General features: G+C 50.4%; 3 protein-coding genes across 3 annotated transcripts in view; 2 read left to right on the plus strand and 1 right to left on the minus strand.

Moving 5' to 3' along the window:
- LOC8038260 (motile sperm domain-containing protein 2-like) overlaps positions 1-20305 on the plus strand; it is a 32947-nt gene extending 12642 nt beyond the window's left edge. Inside the window, exon 3 of the mRNA XM_029990059.2 lies at positions 20008-20305. Coding sequence (XP_029845919.2) covers positions 20008-20305 — 298 coding nt within the window. The remainder of the gene's footprint in view (positions 1-20007) is intronic.
- LOC121838326 lies at positions 2009-11427 on the plus strand. The gene is made up of 2 exons (XM_042294514.1): positions 2009-2325; positions 3419-11427. The coding sequence occupies exon 2, from the start codon at positions 3427-3429 to the stop codon at positions 4855-4857; it is 1431 nt and encodes a 476-aa protein (XP_042150448.1). The 5' UTR covers positions 2009-2325; positions 3419-3426; the 3' UTR covers positions 4858-11427.
- Positions 13682-17412, minus strand: LOC121838327 (THAP domain-containing protein 11-like). The gene is made up of 4 exons (XM_042294516.1): positions 17171-17412; positions 16453-16603; positions 15682-15816; positions 13682-14152 (listed from the first exon to the last, which is right to left on the minus strand). Exons 2-4 carry the CDS (start codon positions 16583-16585, stop codon positions 13749-13751), a joined length of 672 nt encoding a protein of 223 aa, XP_042150450.1. The 5' UTR covers positions 16586-16603; positions 17171-17412; the 3' UTR covers positions 13682-13748.
- Positions 20306-22780: the final 2475 nt, after the last annotated feature.

Here is a 22780-nt window from a genome sequence, read left to right on the forward strand (position 1 = left end):
TCAAAACCCCACCAACTATGGTACGCGGAAGGCGTATCCGCCAGGTGATGCTCACCGCGTGTCCTAAAAAAAATGGCATTGAAGTGTCACGTTGTCGCCGACCGCGTTCCTTGCGGCGCTTGTTCTCCCGAATTTCTATAGCTTGACACACCTTGACGACAACGACCATTGTGGAAAAAATCACTAAAGAGTGCGACCGCGTTCCCTCATGCTTTTCCCCAGAACTTCTCCGCCCCAACGCCAGGATCGCGACATTTGACAACGTGACACTCCGGCTTTTGCGCCGTCATTTGTTACCAGTTCGGGACCACTTTCGATGCACGGCCGGAAAAGGACGCTAAGCACAGCAGTCGGAGACACGTTTCAGGCGCCGACAAGCAACATTGGCGTTTTCCATTTTGTTGGGCACGAGGCGGATCCGAGCCCTCGGCAAACGCCGACGACTCGTTCTCGGTATACGCCGAGTCGAGTTCAGGCCAACCTCTGGCGGGAAACATAGCGAAACTCTGATAATTGGCAAATCAACTAGATAGCGCGCAGTTTCGAAAAGGGTATATTGCAAGCTGCGTTTTGCTTCGTCAATCGAACCGTCATATGGAGAATTGCGTTGTGTGAGAACCGCAGCCGGTGCTCACGTTCAGTCTCGGCCTATCCTGACACGCGTCGTCCTCTCCAACGTCTTCTTTCTTGCGGTGACACACGCACGTGTCACGTGACTGTGACGTAGAGCAGGCCCATGGAGCACAACGAGAGCGAGGTGCAAATGTGGAAAGGGCAAGAGTGTATTCTCTCTTCCTCCGTTTACCTTCTCTCAGGGGGAGCAGTTCCATGCCTGCACGGTTCCGCTAGAAAGCATTTCCGCAAGTTGGTGGTAGGGCAAAACACCTCCTATGGTTGGTGACACGTAAAGGGCGAAGTGGAAGCTCCTCCCACCTCTTTCGACTTCAGCAGAGCGAAGACTGGAGAGGAGGCGATCTCCTCTCCATCGTTCGCTCTGAATTGAAAGATTATGAATTATGCTCGTTGTGTTGTGCATGGTTTGAAAGTTACTTGGGAAGTCGGACAATTCAAGTCAGAAAATCAAACTGTGTATCCAAGCCATTTTCACCTTCATCTCGCGTGACAAAAGGTTTTAATCTGAGACTGTTTTTGTTTTTGGTGCTTGTTCATACTTTACCGTCCGATTAAAAAAAAAGCTCAGAAATGCTCATGTCTGCTGATAACTTAAAATTTTTCCGTAAGTGTGAAAATGTGAATGACAATTCATACGTAAAATGGCACTTGCTGCTTTGAGCGGATGTCAAAAGACGGTAGTAAAGTCCCTTGGGAGAAAAAAAGACGGAGAGGGAAAGAGTATAGTTTTTGAGCATACACTGTTGGATGGACGCATATGGCGAGAACGTCATGTGCGCGATCTTGGTGTTTTTGTAGATTCCGGTTTGGAACTTTTGCCTGCATGTTTCTTGGATTGTTGGTCAGGGACTTCACTTTCTGGGTGCAATTTCCCGAATGGCGAAAAAATGTCGTCCCTTTGAGTGTTTCTCAAGTCTCTGCACTTGTAAGATCGCGTCTTCAGTTCGCGTCTGTGGTGTGGAGCTCTGTCGCGATGCCGCAGAGCAACCTAATAGTCTATATCCGAAATTATTCGAACGTCTGGCAGCAATCTGTGCGCTCTCACCTTAGTTGCGTCAAGATACTTCTGCTGTTTGTCAATGTCCTAGCTTTGTTGGTAACAATTGACGTCTACAGCTCACCGTCATCGATCCTCACCCACACCTGCGAGCTAAGGGCTAGTAATGTTTTACTCGCTCGTCGACCCGCCGGTCGCTGGTTTCTCGCCGCAACCAACATGGCAGACGTACAGCTCGAAATTTAGCTCCGAGTGCCGGCTATGGCACGGGCGCCTGGTTTTCAAAAGCGGTTTCTCTCTGCGCGAGTGCTTGTGAGAGCGAAGGTTGGTTCAGAACTGCGCTTTCGTGCCCCGGCCTTTGGCAGCGCCGAAGCCAATAGACCATTTGCAGTCTCTCCCAAGCGCCCCGGCGCGCGCGCGAGGAATCTTGGGATCGGTGTTCTGTCGGCCCCCGTCGTCTGGCTGCTCTCCGTTGGAATCGCATCACCTCGCCCTAGACATACTTTTCATCTTCGTTGTTTATACTTAATAATCCTCTTTTTTATCTACTCCAGTGTATTTTTCTTGTTCATAAGTGTATCTATTTCGTTCAGCGCTTTGTATTTCTTCTGTATATTACGTGTTTTTGTGCATATTCCATCGTTTTCGACGCGGCCGTCGACGGACACCACGCCGCTTCGTTCGCCGCTCCCGGGGTGAGTACTGACTGTTGCCGTTACGCTCTATCCCGCTCCTAGGCCGTTCATTTAACTCGTGTGCGGTCGCGAGAGAGCAGTTTCGAACATCACTACAAATGTCACCGCTGTAAGCAGAGAAATAAAGTAGTCATCACGAAGCGAAGGCCGACATGCCTTCGCTTCGTGATGCGCTCGCCCTGTGAAATGTGAGCGTGGGATATCGAGTACTGCTTGCGTGCTCAACATTCGGGACGGTGCTTTGTCGTTGCGATCTTTTTGCCCTTCGGACGCTTGCGAAGCTGTACCAGCGGTCGGCGTGCCTCGGCAGCGCTCGTCAACAACCGTCCGCGCAGCATCACATCCTTCGCGTTCGGTTCTTCGTCGCGGCGGGAGAAGGGGTTCTGACTGCGTTTTATGCATAGTATGGGGGAGATTCCATTGTTTATCGAAATTACAGTTCAGCTAGCGCGCTCACTGTGGTGAGGCAAGATTGCCCCTGCGAACCGCGCTAACACAGCGTCCCGCGAGTGCATATCTTTATTGATCATCCCGTTTTCACGCAAGCGCGTGCATATGAAATGCTAGACACTTTTTAGTGGCTCTGCGAACTGCTTCTTTTGGACGAACACTGACGCATTGAAAGCTGGAGTGTCTTTGCCACTCCTGTACAACACTTCACGGTCGTGCCAGCAGCTTTATGCTGCTGGCACGAAACGGATTATGGTCAAAACGCGTTCTTCGTATTCAGAGCTGCACTATATCATGGACACTGACAGGGCAGCAGCAACAAGCAGCTCAGTGACACTGGAGATGCTTGTCCCCAATGCCAGTGCGTGGCTTGCTTTCAGAATGCTCCTTCGACTGTGTAATGTTCGAAAGTGCACAAGAAGTTGTAGATTACAAAAGCTGGCATGTTTGCCTAATAGCAAACGCTCTTTTTTTAGCACAAAGTTTACAGCAGGCTTTTTTTGAGGGGTTGTTACCCTAGATGAACTCTTACTTCGCAAGTTTAGGTTAATTCTGTCAAAACAACACCAAACCCATTAAAAAACTGTGTTGGTCAAATTTCCGTCCTCCTTTTAAAACGCTGACTGAGCTGCCTTTTTTTCAGGGAAGGCTATGGCGACACGGGATGTACCAGAGCCGCAAGAGCTACCACTTCCAGCAGGACCTTGGACCAAGCAGCTGAAGGACTTTCCTTCCGCATTCTCGGAAAGCCACATCCAAGGGCATGGCCAAGCAGCTGGAGCACAGAAGCACACAAGTTCTGGCTACAAAATGTTCAAGGCCCACAAAGTGCAGAACATCTTCCTCCACACCACAAGTGCATCAGAGACAATTGTCAAGGCTAACGTGGAGGCTTCCATGACCCTTACGAAGCGATACGCAGTGCATGCTGTGCTCTGCCAAGATGGGCAGGTCAGCAAGGCTTCCTGTTCCTGCAAGGCTGGACAAGGCGGTGTGTGCAAGCATGTGGCAGCACTGCTTTGGCACATGCTAGACCTGATAAGGGAGGGAAGGTCCTACATCCCGGATGCTCTGGCCTGCACTGAGGGAGCAAGGCAGTGGGGCCCATCTTCAAAGAGAGGTGCAAGTACGGTGTCGTTCAACGAACTAGAATTCGTCAAGCACGACTCTAGCAACAAGGCGAAGAGTGCGAGAAAAACCACGGAAGTGCATGTGGACGTGGCGCAGGCAACCGTCAAGAGGCTGCATACAGATTTCATTGAGAAGGGAATATTCCCAATGTTTGCGGACGTGATGGAAGAAGCTGCCTTCACACCCTTGCCAAGGAAGGTTCAGGAGCACTCGAACACGGATGATGGGGCCTCTGCAGCACGGATCAGCTTGCCCATAAAAGAGTGCTGGAATCACCAGATGCCACCAAGCGATCCATGCACCCTGACTCTTACACAAGCTCAGCACCTGGAGGAACAGACACGTGGCCAAAGCAGAAGTATGCTGTGGCACACGGAACGTGAGAAAAGGATCACGGCATCACAGTTCGGAGACATCGTCAAACGACAAGCACCCGTGAACGAAAAGTTTCTCAGGACGATTTTCTCGGGCGGACATGGCACGACACGTCACATGAGGGCGGGACTTCAGAATGAGGCGGCTGCTCTGAAGCGCTACAAGGCCAAGCAAAAGGTCCAAGTCTTCAGTGTTGGCCTTTGCATCAACCCTGGCCTTCCCATGCTGGGGGCATCACCAGACGGGCTGGTCTGGGACGAAGATATACAGGAGTACGGACTAGTCGAAGTGAAGACCGTGTCACGGGCGATAGATGCGAACCTGACGACCTTCGAGGAGGTGATGAGCAGAGGGTTTGTGGAGTTTATCCATGCGGACAAGAGTGTCGACAAAAAGCACAAGCACTACTACCAGGTGACAGGACAACTTGCGCTCACAGGACTGGAGTGGTGTGACCTTGTTGTTGACTGGGCGAAAGACTGCTGGGTCACACGGGTGCCCTTTGATGAGGCACTCTGGGTGAACGTTATGGTGCCACGCCTGACAGACTTTTTTTTTAAATATCGGAAAGACTGAGTGTTGATCATAAAATTGTAGTGTCTGTTGTGGGCGGTTCTAGTGCCAAGTTTGGACACTTTTGGTAATCGGGTTGCAAACACTGCCCGCGTGGGTGGGCGGCTCCGTACGTCAGCCTGCTGGTTTCGACTTCGACAACACCGGTTCTTGGCCTACCCGGTTTACGCAACTCGAGGAGTACGCTTATGCCTCCGTACTTCGCCAAGCACCACCGGACATTCAGGTGCGGACACTTCTCTACTGCATGGGCCCCGAGGCTCGGGTCCTTCTCGACATGTTCGGCTTGAACGCCGCCTCCCTGAACAACTACAACACGGTGGTCAAGCGCTTCTCGGAACACTTCCTGTACCCCGTCAACGAGGTGTAAGAGTCCTCGAGGTTCCACGAGCGGGTTCAGCAGCCGGGAGAGAGCGTCGACAGTTACTACGCCGAGCTCTGCAAGCTTGTCAAGTGGTGCAACTACCCGTCCCCCAAAGTCGAAGAACGCCTGGTTCGCGACCGGTTCGTTGTTGGTCTTTGCGACGAACGCCTGTCCGGCCAGCTCTGCTGGAAAGCCAAGCTCAGCCTCAAGGACGCGTGGACGCAGGTGAGGCAGATCGAAGACGCCGAAAAAGAAAAAAACTGCTCGCGGGAGTCGAGAGTGTCCAGGTCACCGTCAACGTTGACGCCACCAAGTCTTGTCATGGTCCGACGCACCAACGCAAGACAACAAAACGGTCAGACGACGCATCAGCAGTGTCTTCACTTGGCGATAACGACCCAGGTTCCTGCAGCTACTGCAGTCGGGCCCCCCACACACGCTCAGACTGTCCTGCTCGGCAGTCTCTGTGCAATTATTGCAAGAAGAAGGGCCACTTCGCGGACGTCTGTTGCGCTCGGAAACGAAAGCAGAGCAAGGTGGCGTTCCTTACCGCTCCACGCAATCCTCGAGACTGAGAAGGCCAAGGCCAAGTACGTTGAGGTCAATGTCGACAACTACACGGCGATATTCAAGGTAGATTCCGGCGCGGAGGCGTCTGCTGTTTCGGAAGCCTTCCCGAACTTACCTCATCATCTGGACAAGGTCGACGACCTGCTGACAGCACCAGGAGACCAGTCGCTAAAAGTCATTGGGTACTTCATGGCTACCCTCCTGTGGCGAGGCAAGACCGGTCATCAGCGTCTGTACGTGATCAAGTCCCTCTCTATGCCCCTGCTCGGGTTCCCAGCCATCCAGGCTCTGGGTGTGGTAAAGTTCTTGGACGACATGAAAGTGCCGGCACCGCAGGGACTTTTCAGAGGTCTCGGCACGCTCAAGGAGGAGTACAAGATTCGGCTACGCCCGGATGCGGTTCCGTTTTCACTTAGTGTTCCATGCCGCATACCGATACCCCTGCGCGAGGTGGTGCAAACAGAACTGGCCAAACTGGAGCAAGACGGAGCCATTCGGCGTGTCACCAACCCCACACCTCGGGACGCTGGACTGTTCATGGTTCCAAAGTCGTCGGGAGGTTACCGTGTCTGTATCGACTTTACAAAATTAAATCAAGTTGTCCCGAGAGAACGTCATGTGCTCCCCACCGTCGATCAAGTCCTGGGACTTCTGGGCGATGCGGCAGTCTTCTCGAAGCTCAAAGTTACCTCAAGCTTCCATCAGGTCAAGCTTTCCAAGGACTCTCAAGAGCTTACGATGTTCATTACGCCGTATGGGCGTTATTGCTTTTGCCGACTCCCATTTGGCATCACGTCGGCCCCTGAGTTTTTCCAGCGACAGGTGGCGTGGATCTTGGAAGTCCTAGACGGATTGGTCAACATGGTCGACGACATCCTAGTCTTCGGCAGAACGAAAAAGGAACATGACCAACGCCTGCGGCAGGTGCTGTTGTGTCTCTCCGAGGCCGGCGTCACCCCTAGCTTCCGTCGACGGTTCGGCCTCAGGTGGACCTGTCTACTCGCGTCATCGTGATGTGCCTCGTCCAGCATCACCACCACGTGTTCGTGGTGATGGTACGGGCCGACACTACTCAACCCATTCTGGAAGACAAGTGGTCGCTCCCAAGAGACTCAATCTGTAAAACTTTGTTTTTTTTCACAGCCAAGGTGTCCGATACTCTCCTTGAACATTCTAAAGGGGGGATTTTGCGGGCGGTGCTAGTGCCAAGTTTGGACACTTTCGGTAATCGGGTTGCAAACACTGTGCCCACGTCTTGTGTAAAAAGCCATTGCCTCGTGTGATAAAGGTGCCTTTTGGTTCCTAGCTCTGGACGCTCAGTTGGTTGCTTGCCGTCGCTGGTGGGCTGTGCAGTTTCACCGCCGGCCACAGCCCGGCACGGCAGTGTCACAAAGGAATCAACCTCATTTTTAATGCCAAAGACTTGGAGAACATATAATAAACCAACTTTTGTGAACTGAAAGTGGCTGTCATGACAAGTAGTTGGAATGCCTCAGACTGCTCATGTCGGCACAAGAATTTGTTGCAAACTGTAGCGCGTACCTCTGTCCGATATAGTAGTCGCAATATTTGTGTACTGAAAATAGAGTTTGTGCACTGTGCATGCTAAATTTCATACACTTTTCCATTGTTTACAAACCCACGCCCCAGCGTGTAATCTTCACAGCCTAGCATGCGCGTGGTCGTCAGTTGTGAAACCGTCCAAAGCACGCGCCATACACACAAACACTAAAGATGGTATGGGAGCGTGTGACACCTAAAGAGGGCATGATCCTCTTCTGCATTATGCGCGAAAGTTCCAACAACGACCATGTGCTGTGGCTACCAACGCCGCTTCCGGCGGCCCACCTGGGAGCAAAATTGGTTTACGGTAGTGTCGTTACTGATTTCAGCGCTATTGATGGTGAAATTTTGGTTGCACGTCAAGGTCCCCACATGTTCTTCCTCTGGGGTGACAGACATCTTCCTTTGGTTTAATCTGTAAACCCTCTAATCTTCATTTGCTGGGGCATATTGACGGAGAATTTTAGTAATTCGCACAATTTACAATGCAACAGCTTGTTTTCAACATCTTGAATTTTTGCCTGTGGCACACGCAATGGCATCTCAGTTAAAGCCCCTTCATGTTTTAAAAGTAGCGCAAAGTGCGTCGATGCACGAGGCACGTGCAACATGCAGCCCTTGGGAAGATCATGGCGACACAGCGCAGCACTGAGCTAGATTTCAGACGCCATGTCCTTCCCAGAAGTGGCACACGGTACGTGTCTCGAGAATTTCCACAACAATGAATGGCGCCACTTTTCCCAGGATAGAGGGGCTTTAATCTCAGTCTGCCTGTTGCCCCACCAAACAGTTCTGCTAGGAGTCGACTGTGGCCCCACCATTACGTCTATTTTTCTTTATTAACCACTACATTTCCGCCCTTTTTAGAGGATATGTGTGTATTAAAATAAAACATCCAAAAGTATTGAAATTAATTTAATCAGTCCTAGTTAAAAATTAAGAATAATCAAATGCTCGCTACTCTGTCGTGTAGTGTGCAACCAATCTAAAATTAAAACCTGGCAAGTTTGGACAACATTTTATTGCGTTGAGTACTTCTGACAGGAATCCTAACGTCCTTGATTTCTTTCATCATGACCATCTACCTTTGCTTTGAAACATTTATTTAACGACCAAAGAAGTGGCCACCATATCTGCCCTGCTGTTTGGGCATAAAAAGAGGAAAAGCTTTTAATCTTCTCGGGAGCTTCCAGGGCGAATGAGACAAGTGGCAGCGATCAGGGACTCCTGGGGCTTCAGTAGTCTGGAGTCACCTGGTTGATCTCGGCGAGTATGGTTTCCTTGAGTGCCGTAGGGAGGTTCTGAAGTTGCCCGACTGTGACGTTGTTGGGGGCCAGGTGCACTGCGAGTGGAGGGTGAACGGGCAATCCATCCCAAGAGCTTGGTGACAGGGTGAACACAAGTGTAGCATCCAGAGTCATGTTGCGCTGGTTGCGGAAAAAAGACGTCCGAGGCCCGTTCAGCTAGCTCCTCGGGAGAGACACCTTTGCGAAGGGCAACAGTGGCAGCAAATTGCCTAGGTTTGTGGTCCCCGAGGAGAGAACGGAGGAGCCTTCAAACTTTCGAAAGATGGCTATTGCCGGAGATGGATCTGCACAGGGAAGTCCAGCAGTTGGAAGCGAGTTCCGAAGTGTAGCACGAGATAGTCTTTTGGAGTTTATGTGAAGGTTTGAGGAGTCGTCGTGGTCTGCGAGAACGGCGGTAACAGGCCAACAGGTGAATGCGGCGGTCCAGTAAGTAAATGCTCGTCAAAGCGGCATCGTCCGGTACGGTTAGCCGCTTTGTGGCAGACTTGTGGGCGGACTGGATAGCTTGTATAATGTCGGAAAAGCCAGCAAGTTCCATGACAGAAGAAAGAGCTGCTCGGAAGTTGTCCCACTTAGTGAAGAATGTGTCGCAGCAGGCGCGACAGTGAGATAGGGTTGCGGATAGGAAGTCGTAGCGTAAAATAATGGGGAGGTGATCACCGCCGAGGCGGTCGCCGGCGACATGCCATCTCCAGCGTCGAGGGTAACGAGCACAGGTAAAGTCGGGGCAGGTGTCCTGCTGTTGGGAGGATTGTTTGATACGTGTGGGGGTGTCTGGGATGTTGAGGAACGAAAGTTTCAGCCCTGTGAGGTCTGCAAGAAGCCGCGTGCCGTGGGGAAGGTCAATGTCGTAGCCCCATGCGTGTGTTTGGCATTAAGATCACCGCAAACGGGAACGTCGTCTTTTGGATAAAGACGGGCGAAGTGCTTAAAAAAAGGGATGTTTAGCGGCTGCCTTGTCCAGCGGTTTAGCGATGTGTCTGGAGCCACATAGACAGAGAAGAGAAAAACGGGCCGTTGAGGAATTGGCGGCAACCCGTAACGCTGGTCATTGCAGAGCACCTCTGTGAGGTGTCGAGAAGAGTGAAGCACACTGATCGATGAACGTACAGGGCGGAACGAATCCAAGGCAAGGGGGCACTAGTCTCAATGTTCGGAGCAAGTCCATCGTACTGTGGCAAAGAAGGGAGGGGGCCGTTGATTTCTTGTAGAGCAAACGCAGCGGCCATGTCGGATGACGAGTGAAGATAAAATTTTTCGATGAAGTCTGCCTTCTTCTGTTTAAGCGAGCAACAGTTCCACTGAACAATCCTGGGGGCGCTAACCATGTTTGCGTGGTGATAGTGGGGGGCCGCCGAACGGAATGATGCCCTGCATCGCGAGGCGCCCGATTACTGCACGGGTGCAGGTATCCACGAGAGTAAACAGCGAGTTTTGCATCGTCGGAATTCGCTGCGTGGCTGCCAGCATTTGTTTTGTGAAAAGGGTGATTTGTTGTTGCAAGCCAGTAAAGTCTGACCCTGACGGAAGTAGGGCAGGCGTCTCACTAGTGCTGTTGACAGCTCTCGCTGATTCTGCGAAGGTGGTCCGAGGCGGTTCTGATGTTGGGACTTGTGTGAGGTCGGCGGTGATGTTGTGTGCCGGCGTTAGGAGTTTTGTGGCGAGCACCGGGCGGGAGTCAGTCTTCTGCTTCGCAGACCTCGGTGCTGCGATGAGGGCTTTGGGCGCAGATAACAGCACAGCTTGCTGAGCAGGAGCTAGTTTCAGGCGTCACTGGTGGTGACGCCGGCTTCTCTTTGGATGTTGATGAAGGCAACTGACGACGCTGTGTTGTGCCGTTGGCTTGGGTGCTGTTGGGGCACTGGGCAACGCGAGGCTGGTGCCGTCGAATGTAATGAGTGCCGACCCAGAGTTTGTGAGAGGACCGGCCTGGAGGATAGCAGATTTCCGGCAATGAAGGTTTTTTAGGACGCAGAATCCAGGTCGCCAGACTTTTTTTATGAATCCGCGAACCTGGCCACGGCGAATGGCCTCGTAGCCTTGCACGGAGACCTGCAGAGTGCCGATCGGGATGTATGTTACATTGAGGAATGCATCGCACACTTGAGACAAAGCAGCATCAACTGCAAGTTGATTACTGCAGTCGAGGTACCTCACTTGGTAGGGGGCTGCAATGGTGTAGGAGACCTGAGGTCTATCTGTGCAGCAACTGCAGAGTCAATGGCAAGAAAGACCCCGTCCATGATGCGGCATGGTTTGGCCGGCCGTAGAATGACAGTGTGGGAGAACTCACTGCAGAACGATGCTGCTGGAGGCGCCGCGGGCGGGGCCGCCTTACGTCGGCGAGAGACAGGATGCCATCCGTCCTCCAGGGGGAACGAGTCAGGGTTCGAGTCACGTTGGATGCACCGGGGTGAGGTGGTAAGCTTAGTCGCAGCGGCGCCGAAGAAAAAAATGCCACGAGCACGCTTCGTTTCATTGGCGGCAGTGCGGATGTGGCAACTGTTGTTGAGGGGCGACAACTTGCTTTCGGGATCATCGTCGCCGAGGATGGAGAATGGATTCTGAGTAAAGACCGCAGGTTGAATTCACGCGGCAACAAGTGGTGCATCAAGAAGCGACGTGACGGCAGGAGTGGTTGCACCGGCTGTGGGTGGTGCATTGAGCGGTAAGCTTCAGACAGCGGGAGAAGCCAGCGTGGCCTCGGTGGGTTGTGAGTCCATTTCGTTGGGTAGAGGAAAGTCCCGAGGGCCGTAGTCGGTGCTAATGGTCGTCATGGGTCATGAGGGCGTGTGGGCACAAAAACTTGCCGGAGCTGAAGTGAGCTAGATAGAGAGATATGGCCTCTTTTTTCTCCACGACCATCTACGAAGCCACAAGACTGCAGCTCTAGCTTCGACTGAGCAGTGGCTCTCTCGTGAAATTGCACAGCAAAGCACAGACCTTCCAGATAGAGTCCAGGCTCTTGCTCATACTGTTTGGGAAAGTACCCCTCAAGATTCGAAAACACTTCATTTGTCCAATCACTCGTTCCACGTGGATCCGGACCTTCGCAATCGCCCTAGTTTTCGCTTCGTCCTCCAGGGAGAGCTGTAGCCTTCCCCCAAGGAAAGGTGGAATGTTCAGGTTAGCCCCTGCAGCTTCGACCTCTTCAGTGATCAAAAAGCCTCTGTCCGCCATGACAGAGTCTCCGGGCTCAAGAAGGTTGCATAGCCCGGAACATGCGGTCAGGGCTTTGTCAGAGACGCGGCCAGGGGCAAGGTCGCTCACGAACGACACGAACCCATTGGGGGTGATGCCCAGCAGTCCCTTGGCAGTGTTGTGGCACTTGTAGCTTGAGTAGGTATCACTCTGCACCCTGAAGTCGCTAGGTGTCTCGATGAAGATTTCCGTGCAATCCAGAATGACTCTCGTCGATGGATACGCCTCGATGAAGCACTCCGGCATGTGCTTGTTCACAACCTGTCGCGACGGCCAGTAGTTGAGTTGAGCAAGGTAGTCCGCTAGGTAACCAATCCAGAATGTCCACACCCGGCTGACTGTGCTGATGTGGATACGAAACCGGTATGCAAGGTCCTGCTCCAAAAGTCCCACCCTCAGGCGGGACAACACGAGCAGCAGCTGATCATCCATGGATAGATAAGGTGACCTTCTCTGCGGACCTTGACTTTCCTTGTGAGCTTCATAACCTGCCTGAACAAACTTGTAAAAGGCGAGAAATCTCTCCAGGGAGTCGAATCCCGTGTAGAAGGCCAGTTTCTTTGGGTCCTGTTGCACGGCTGTGAGCGTGAAGTTCTGAAAGGGGATTGTAGCATCGATGACCTCCTCTGCTTTGTCATACATCTCCTCAAGATGGGCTACTTTCTTCCGCAGAGCTTCATTTTCTTTCTGTAGACGGTCGTTGTCCTTGCGCAGTTTCTCGTTTGCAGAAGCGAGCTCCTCTAGCTGCCTGATGCGATCACGCAGGGCTTGATCGATACATCCTGTGATGCTGTACTGGTGGTCTGCCAGATGGGGAGATAGCAAAATAAATATCACATCATTTTTGCAGTCAAATATCAAAACAAAAAACTAGGCTTTCTCCTTGTAATTGCCTTGGCTCTGCCAAATAGCATATCATGTGCCATACAAAAAAAGCATCACATGTTAAAGGGGCCAAGAAACGATATGCATTTGGATGTTCTGCACCTCATACAAGCATACTGACGTCTGTAGCACAAATATAATCTATATAATAATCTATATACCACAAACCAGAGGCTCCCCTGCCAAGGTTATATTCTGAGGAATAGAAGGCTAATTTACAGTCAGAAATCACAATGTTGAGAAAGCCTAGGGTTCACACCAGGGTGACGACACTTGAATACAGACGGCTTATGAACTGGACCCAAGCACTGAGTGAGCACCTGACTATTTGGTTACAATCAATGCCATGGTAACTATTGGGGCTTGGGCTTGTGTCTAATCACTGCGCCAACAGTAGCAGCTAACCCCTAACAGTAATCATGTGATTATTTTACCTGGCTGTGAGGAAGAGCAGAATATTGCTTGTTCTCAAGCTTTATTGTGCGACAGCAGCATTTAGCAGAAGTAACTGAGTCGGTTTATGACCTCTTTAATGCTGCTCTGTTCCACACGAAGGAGCTATAATGGGAATGCTGGCTATTCGCCTTGAGATCCGATCGTCAGGGGTGCTGCGGGGAAATGCGGAACTAAGCTTTGTTCTACACTTACTTGGAGCACGGAGAATGCTGCGGACGCTAACTCGAAGCCCTGAGAGGCTCCGGTGCAGCGTTCGTGCGCATGCATTGGAGTCAACTGCGAATTCTAAGAGCATGCATAGCCTTGCCCGTGCTCCATAACAAAAGTGGGGATGGTTTTTTTGTGGACGCCAGAGAATCGCCGCTTGTCTTGTAGGAAACAATGGATAAACAAAAGCATGTGTCCCCACTTTTCAATCTGGATCTTGAGGCAAATAACATGCAAGCAGGGCTGTGGCAGCATCTCCTTTGTACCTGGCAGACAATGAAGTGAGGGTGTGACCGCAATCTGAAAGAACAACTCCGCGGGTACCTTGCATGTGCGGTATCTTAGAGTGCACCGTGCCATATGGTGCTGCGAGTATGGAACGGCCACAACTTGCGTGCTATAGCCAGCGGTGACTGAGTTAGTACAGTTTGTAAAGTTCGACGTACTGCATGTAAGTGTTCCATGCACCTATCGGGACTGCTGCACAGTTGACAGGGATGCCAAATAAACAGACGAGCAACACTGATGCTCAATGTTAGGAGCTTACCGCTAGCTATTACATCATCAGTGTCAGGGGCACCAGCGGAGGCCAAGGGGCTGCCGGGTTGTGCTGGCTCCTGGCTAGCAGGCAGGGTCACGGTCTGTGCCAGGTCAAGGTCCGACAGAAAGTAGGCCGGCAGCGGCTGCAGCGCATGGCGCTTCCTTGCGCAGATCATGTTTGGGACCTTTGGGCAGGCCGCAACATCTGCAGGCAAGGATAAGGCAATTGTTCACGCAATTATTTTATAAGCATTACATACCGGCTGGAATTCTGTCTAGCACAGGGCACAGCTTACACTGTACGGAGCACATAACATGTCAAACAACCAAGAGCTCAGCTGGATCAATAGCGGTCACTGTTTCTACCCTTTGGTAGCTGGTCTGGAATGTTGTAGCCAAATAGCGATTGTTGCAGTTCTTTCTGAGACGAAGTGCATTCAACAGCCACCGGCGTATAAAAGAAGGGAACAAAGTTTATATCCTTATTCAACATAGTTTGGCACACAACAAAAGGTTTGTCCCAAGCGAGCCAATCAGAGTACACTTCTCTAGTAAAGAGCTGTCACATACATTTGACTTCAACACTTCAATCAGTTCACAGGGGTTATAGAGTCTGCCACCTGCCATGTTACTGTGAAATCGACTATATTCGGTGCCATCTTAGGCTGTCCATACTTGCCTAAAGGGCCCTTTATTAAACATAATTATATTTCCGCATTCATATGTGTTTCCATTTGTGACACGAACGATATGCACAGCTGCAACTTCTTACAAAGCAGTTGGCTCAAGCATATTACGACCGCAAACTCCTGACAAGGCATGTCCAACTCTATCTGCTTGAATGGTCACTAGGAAGCTGCCTAGTCAAGCAAACACGGTGGACAGTAATTATAGAGTCCTTGCACCTGACGTCAGTTTTCGCTCAAAATATTTCTAGAATTCATGTTGGTACATTTTCTCCTATGTTTTTCTATGTGCTAAGAGAGTGTTTTCCAGCTCGCTGAAGTCCTCTTGCATTGTGACCGACTGTGTCAGATAGAGCAGTCGGAAATATAAAGAAGCATCGTCTGGTACCGTTCAAACACACTGCTGTTATTTAGAGTCGAGATGAGCTGGCACTTCAATGTACGACAGGAAACATGCAGAGCCTTCACTACTTTCCACAACGAGAGAGCTGGATTAAAAGCTGTCATTTGGGGCCATCAGAGATGAAGGCAGCAGAGCGACATCCCCTGGTGCCTTGAGCAGCAAGCTAGCTAAGCCAAGCCAAATCCTTGAAAAAGGCAGTCAGTAGGTTTATATGCCACCTATTCCCACTGCAAATTTAATGACGGACGAGAATGTTATACTTTTTCAGTTTCAGTGATATCCTTGATGCTACTTAACCGCACGTCGCAAAACCTCTTTTCGATTGCAGTCCATTTGCGTCGTCTAGCCGTTGAGAGATCTCATGTATTCAGACAAAACATTGTTATTATGTCTGCAGCTCTACAAAATCTGACATTACGATTGCTTGAAGCTCCGTCTTTTTCTATGAGAGCGATGATTGCTTCCGTAGGTCACGTATTTCGCCATGCTCACTGGGTAGCACCGCTGTCCACAAATCACCAGACGCCACCAGCAGTGACGTAGCTCACGTGAGAAACGACCCATGTATACAGTGATCACAAGCAAGAATATAAGCAGGGAAAAACAACTATTGCAGAAAGAAACAAAAATAGGCAAATAACATACACTTCGGAAATGTCCTGGTTGGAAAAAACCGGGGAGCTTTGTCCTCGTACTTCTTTCTCCCAGTTTCGTTAAAATGAGCGCCGCATATTCTGCTGTCAGAGGTTGGCGTCCACAGAGAGAACCGTCCAGTGGTACCTGCATGCAAAAGAAGCAGTTAGCACCATATTAAGATTCACCCATTCAACTTTGGAGCAAGTGCAACTCAATCTCAGTGGTAAGAATGGATGCAGCAGCCGTGGCGTCTGAACAGGGGCGTCAGTAAACTATCCGGGCAAGGGGGTAGAATTCAGTTCTCCTCCTCCCCCATCGTCACCCCACCGCCTTCTAAACACTTCCAGTACCATTGTGCAGCGGGCACTAAGAACAAGCACATAGTTTATGCCTAACAAACCTGGAGTGGATGCACGCTGAAAATGATAGAAGCACTGTGAGAGTATCTTTGCTTTAGCTGTAGGGTAGTGAGATGAAGCGACATTCCTGCGATGCAATCAAATATTGGTATGTCGGTGCAGGTGGAAGTGGCCAAGAGAGTGAAAAGGGCACATGCAACATCTGGGATTCTTTGAGATTGTCTTTTTTGTTTCAGTCGTATGTTGCACTTATAGGTCAAAAATAATGAATGCTATTTTTATTTTTAAAAAAAATGTGTTTCGCAGGTATGTTGTACATATGGGTAAAATGACTTGGGCCACGTCGGACAGTACACACACTGTACCTTCCTGATCATTGTCAGGAAAGTGTAGATAACAAGTAAAAAAATATGGTAAATACCTTTCCTGTTGATTCGCTGTACCCAAATGTTGCGTAGATGGCTGTTCTTCGGAAAGCGATTCCAGGACACATGCTTGGCAGTGAGAGTGGTGTGGGCACAGCCCGGTACACAGCAGGTTGTACCGCCCGTCATGTGGCTTCTGAGGGTGACCTAAGAAGATACTACATTCAGCTGACATCTCGAATAGTGAAATAAATAAGTGAAGTGACCATCAGTTTCAAAGTTGCAGTTGCTGACATAACTCGCTTGCTAAGGGCCCGCTCAACTCACAACCGCTGTTAAGAGCGATTGTGAAGCTATGCGATGTACTACATACGCATACCAGCCGCGACGATGAATCACCGGCGCTCGCGGACGGTCAGCGAACGCGAGAAAAGTGACGCCGCGCGGACGGTTGTTGACGAGCGCTGCCGAGGCACGCCGACCGCTGGTACAGCTTCGCAAGCGTCCGAAGGGCAAAAAGATCGCAACGACAAAGCACCGTCCCGAATGTTGAGCACGCAAGCAGTACTCGATATCCCACGCTCACATTTCACAGGGCGAGCGCATCACGAAGCGAAGGCATGTCGGCCTTCGCTTCGTGATGACTACTTTATTTCTCTGCTTACAGCGGTGACATTTGTAGTGATGTTCGAAACTGCTCTCTCGCGACCGCACACGAGTTAAATGAACGGCCTAGGAGCGGGATAGAGCGTAACGGCAACAGTCAGTACTCACCCCGGGAGCGGCGAACGAAGCGGCGTGGTGTCCGTCGACGGCCGCGTCGAAAACGATGGAATATGCACAAAAACACGTAATATACAGAAGAAATACAAAGCGCTGAACGAAATAGATACACTTATGAACAAGAAAAATACACTGGAGTAGATAAAAAAGAGGATTATTAAGTATAAACAACGAAGATGAAAAGTATGTCTAGAGCGAGGTGATGCGATTCCAACGGAGAGCAGCCAGACGACGGGGGCCGACAGAACACCGATCCCAAGATTCCTCGCGCGCGCGCCGGGGCGCTTGGGAGGACTGCAAATGGTCTATTGTGGCCTCCGAGATCCCGAGGCGCGCGTACGCTTCTCCGGTCTTCTTCTCGTGCGGAGAGGGAGTAATCGGGAAAATAGACGGAGGCGGCGTCTCTCCGCGGTGAGGCGCTCTCAATCCAGTCATCGACAGCATGATGCGAGGGAGAAGGGTCCGAGAAAACATCTTGTTACATCGAGTTACTGCAACTTCTACTTGCAAATTTTTGTGTATTATGGTAGAACGGTGAACAGCTGCTCTGGGGAAATAGATAGACAAGTTGTGACGCTTATTTAGTTTGAAATATCCATCTGGACATGTGGCGGCTAGATACAAACGCGCCTTTTGATATATTTGACTGCAATCTGTTGTGCGCATAAAACTCCAGAAAAAATTAGCTCCGTATATAAAAAAATTCAAATTTCCCTAAATAAAAAAAAAATCATTCTTCAATTTCTTTTTTTTTTTAATTTTCCGCACGTTGTTTGACGTAGCTTTTTGAGCCTGAGCACGAGGTATGATATAATGCAGTCCGGGTTGTCCTCCTTTTGATATTCTGGTATTTATGACGCAATTTTCGTGGTTCATATGGCGGTGTTTGCTCCAACTAGTAGTACCTTTAAGCCGGGGTCATACTGCTTATACATTATGCAAAAAACCATCTGCAGATATCAGTCACCACGATGTCCGTGGTTCAAATGCCGCGTGCCAAGTGTCTCCTTGAACTCGTTGCCGTGAGGCATTCGAAGCTCAGAGCTCATGGTGACTCGAGTTTGAATCTTTTTGCAGACCGTCTTTTGTATGATGGGGGATACGCAGTGTGACCCCGGCTTTAGGGGGAAAAAATGGACGCATCTCCAAGTGGTGAATAATGTTGATTGGGGCGAAGCTCTGGTGGTGCTGATGATACCGATTTTATTGTTCATAGGTAGTGCTCATGGTGCTGATCTTTTTTTTATTGCTCATAGGTGGTGCCGAGGTCCAAGTTGCGTTTGGACTTACTCGTACATTTTTCTAGTGTTTTTGTCACGGAACCGCTTCAGAACTTTGGTGTTCAACCTAGATGTTCAACCAACTTGCCCTTCAATTAAATTTGAGATAAAAATATTAACTTTATTTTTTCCAACAAAGTAGGGGACAGCGAAGAAAGCCGCTGTAGCGACTTGACAACGTCTCTGCCCCCTTAGAGTTAGCAAGATGGAATGCACCGTGAAAAAACAACCACAAAACTAAATAAATATAAAGATAAGTGACTACGAAGATATCAACATACGACAAAATAGGCACACACAATGAACGAAACGTTGTCTCGTAACGTGTTTTTATAAAAAGACTAAATATTGCTGAGACATGTATGCCTTGACTTTAATACCTGCACCATCTAATACTGCTTTAAACATTGTTATTGCCATCATTTCCGACTGATACTAATTTATCCCGTGTGGCACCGAAGCACTACATTCGGCGAGCTGAAGGCCGCTTGGTTGAAGTGAATGCAATAGATCAGCCCGTCTGACGGCGGTACCATTTAGTGCGCTCATCCCGGTATTTATCCCGTGCGAGCATGAAACTGAAGCAGGAGGAAATGAGAGCCAGAACGCCGATTTTTGACTGGGACGATTAGTGGGTAATAGCTACAGGCTTTGTCTCCGCTGCACTCGTCGTGACAAATGCACTAGCTAGCTTTGCCTCTACCTACTAATTATTCTAGTCAGAGCGCAGTGTTCCGGCGTTCCCACGCTGTCTTGTTTCTTCCTTTTTTTCAGTGTCTGCCCGCAATATTTTCGCGATTCCTTTTAATGCGAAAGCATTAACTGTCTCATGAAGCAAGCTGACGTTATCAGTCTGAAGCGCGGAAACGGCACCTAGTTTCCTTCGGTTCCATTGGCTGGCGCGCGCGCGTCGACAGGGCTCCGATTGGCCGCTGCGCTCGTCCGTTTCCATGACCGCTCACCCCATGGCGCTGCGTGTCCATCAGCGCGCCGTTGTTCCCCTGGGCACGGAGCGTCCAAGGTCACCTTGCCCAGGGGAGCACACGCACTGACCGGCGACGAAATGTACGCAGCAGACGAAAAAGGGTGTGGACGAGCGGCTTGCATGCTTTCGCATTCACTCCTCATAAAGAATGCTTTTTTTTTTTTTTTTTTTTTTTGCTTTTCGTTTGAACATTTTTTGGCGAGGTTATAAATCTAGTGAAATGCAGTGGTCAGCACATAGATGGCGCCAGCGTGCCAGCGCGGCCTCTAGAGAGCCTGTTTATGGGCCGCATTTGCAGTATGCGTTGTAAGCAGGTGACGAAAGCCTTGACTGTCTGCAAACGCCTCCGCCTTTCCTCCTGCTTTTCTCCTCGCCCCGCAAAAAAGGCGGAGCATGCAGACTTGAAACCGATCACCGCAGAAGAAGTCCGCCATTAAAATGCACATGTTTCCCATGATTTAAGAAGTACCCTCTCTTCTATCTACGCAAAACGGAGTACAGAACGCTCGATCAACGGGCGACCAAAGTCCAGCGAGGTTAGTTCGCTTCCTCCACCGTCCCAGGTCCCTGGGCTATGTCCTGTTCTGGGAGCCTCCGAGGCTCCTGCTCGGCCTGTGGCGGATCTGCCGGAGTCTCCTGCCCGTCGAGGCTGTGGAGAGGGTGCGCAACGTGACGGCCGGCGACGCCACGCGCTACATCGACTGCGACAAGCTACCCACGTGGATGGGAGGCACGGATTCGTACCAGTACGTCTACACGCCCGGGCAGCCCCTGGGGGACCGGTGTCCTCGGCTGCAGCCGCTGGACCCCGGCAGCTCCCCGTCGGCAAACCTCCAGGTGTACGGCATGTTCACAGCATAGGTGCTCGAAGAACAATAAAGAAATGTTTGCATGCGAAAGTGGTGCAACGATCGGACTCGATCGGCAACAGTGTAGTTATTAAGGAAGTCACGCCACACGGAGAGCGGCCTCGGGAGGTTGTCTTTCCTTTCGATTATGCGGAAGTATCGTTGCAGGGAAAAAGGCCACTAGAGATATCGGTTGCTTTCCGATGGTACGAAAGTGACGTCATCAGGACGGCCTCTGGAGTTTGTCGCCTTCTGATAATACAGAAGTAAATTCGTAAGCCACCTCTGGAGCTCGTTTTGCTTTCCGATGGTACTGAAGTTACCTCATAAGGAATAAGGCCTCAGATTTTGTTAGCCTTGCTTTCCGATGACATGGACGTGACACTGCAAGGAAGGTAATCTTTGAATTTGTCTTGCCGCATACAGTCTACAGCAAAAGACGCGCTTACTTTCGGCCTTCACACAGGGGGTAGTTCCTCCATCCCACCGCAGCTCGGCGGGGTCGCTACGTCCACACTCCTTCTACAGCGCTTTAACTCTTCCTAAAGAGGCACCCTAACACCATCATGCTGGCCTATTCGCTTCGGGGTCGAATTGATAGTATTTACAAACTAATTAGACCTACAGTCCTTGAGGAGGCCGCCTGCCGGCAGGGACTCGTCGTTTAAGATGCGTATACTGGCACACATCTTTAATAACTGTGGTCGGAGCAGATGTCCAGGGGTCTCCAGGCAGCACTAAAAAGACTTGTGCCATCTTCCCCCTCCCTCCCCCCCCTTCCCCCCCCCCCCCCCCCCCCCCCCAATCTCTGTGGTAGAAAAAAATCCCATTGCTGTGCAGCGAGAGCAAAAAAAACCGTGCTCTTGCCCGGCCGCGGTCTTGCCCCCGATAATATAGAAGCGACGTCAGAAGGAAGCCTGCCTCTTGGGCTTGTCGTGTTTTCTGACGACTCCTGTTCACGGTGGACATTACAAAGCTTCTTGATCTGTTCGTAGTTGTCTAACAAGTAGTGTCAGCTAGGTGCGCCAGTGAACAAGACCCATACCTCGTGCCGCCCTAGGAAACAAATGACGACGCATCACTGAAACGAGCGGAGCTTCAGACTTGTTCGCTTGTACAGTGGAATTTTAAGAAAATACTTGGAAAAAAGACGAAATGCGCAGTTTTCAAACAATGTCATAAAAATGTTTATTTACAACCGAAAAAAACTCCGACACCCGCCCTTGTACCTTCGTTACTCGAAACCATCGCTAGCGATCACACAAAATGCAAATCAAATAAGCGAACAATTCAATCGACAATTATGGCACACAGACTGCCAGACACGCATATCACCTCCATGGAATTGAATTTGCAATGCAAAGGTTGAAGAAATCGAAATTGGCGATTTGATGTATCAAGGTAAACATTTTCTTTGAAGTACGCTTCACAGGTCCAGTCAGGCTGGTTTTCACAGTTCACTTTTGTGTTCTCGATGAAAAATTGCGGGACGACGGCCAAAGTCGGACGTCTCCCTCATCCACCCTAAAGCCGCGGTCAGAATACATAACACAAAAGACAGTCTGCATGCAGACATGGTCCGGGGCGTGTTTCCCTCCTCTATTGCGGTCCCGTCACCTTGGGCATAAAAAGAAAACTGCGTGCAGACTTGTTGGAAGAAAACCCGCTTAATTCGAACACCCTCAAGGCGTGTCCTCAGGCGATTCTGTCACCATATCTGCAGTAGACACCGTGTCTTTTGTATACGATGTAGGAGCAGAATGACTGCGGCTTAAAGTTTTAGTGGGTCGTTCAAGTGGCTCCAATAACGATACCCGATACACGGCCGCCGGCTTTACGCATGCATCGTATTGTTTTAAGTTATCGTTATCGGAAGTATCGGAACGATCTACCAAAAACGCTTTAATAGAGTGTTTTAGTAGATCGTGCTGACAGCCCTGACACGACGCATGCGCAAAGGTGGTGGCGGGGTGGCGAGTATCGGTATTCGAGTCATCGGAACGATATGCTAAAACTCTCTCGAGGAACAACAACGCCGAAATAGCGTTTTGAACTGGTAAAACTATGTCTACGATATGAAGCAGAAAGTATGCGCGCCTGTACAATGTTATGTTTCAGTGGCACATCGCGCGCTTTAATCTTAGTTGAAGAATTGTTCGCGTCTCGTAATTCCCCGATACTTGCTCCGCAGATCATCCACAGCGATTGGCTACTTCCCATTCGCAACTGCAACGCCGTGCATTTGATCTCCTCTTGTAGTTTTCACGTTTTCGGCCGCCAGGCTGCTCCAGTTTTTGCTTCCGTACTCAGATAGGCGGTATCTCCCCGATTCGCTACTTCGTGTCCTCTCCGGCGAGTGGCGCCGCTTTCCTGGAGTTGCGAGGCCGCTAAGTGGCGCAGGTCACCACCCGACTCAAAGCGAACAACCGCCACGCATTCATCTACGTGGATTGTGTCTCACGGTAAAGTAGATGCCCGGGCTTATCCC

Source organism: Ixodes scapularis, unplaced genomic scaffold (genome assembly GCF_016920785.2).
Source record: "Ixodes scapularis isolate PalLabHiFi unplaced genomic scaffold, ASM1692078v2 PGA_scaffold6__148_contigs__length_123643588, whole genome shotgun sequence".
Classification (NCBI taxonomy): domain Eukaryota; kingdom Metazoa; phylum Arthropoda; class Arachnida; order Ixodida; family Ixodidae; genus Ixodes; species Ixodes scapularis.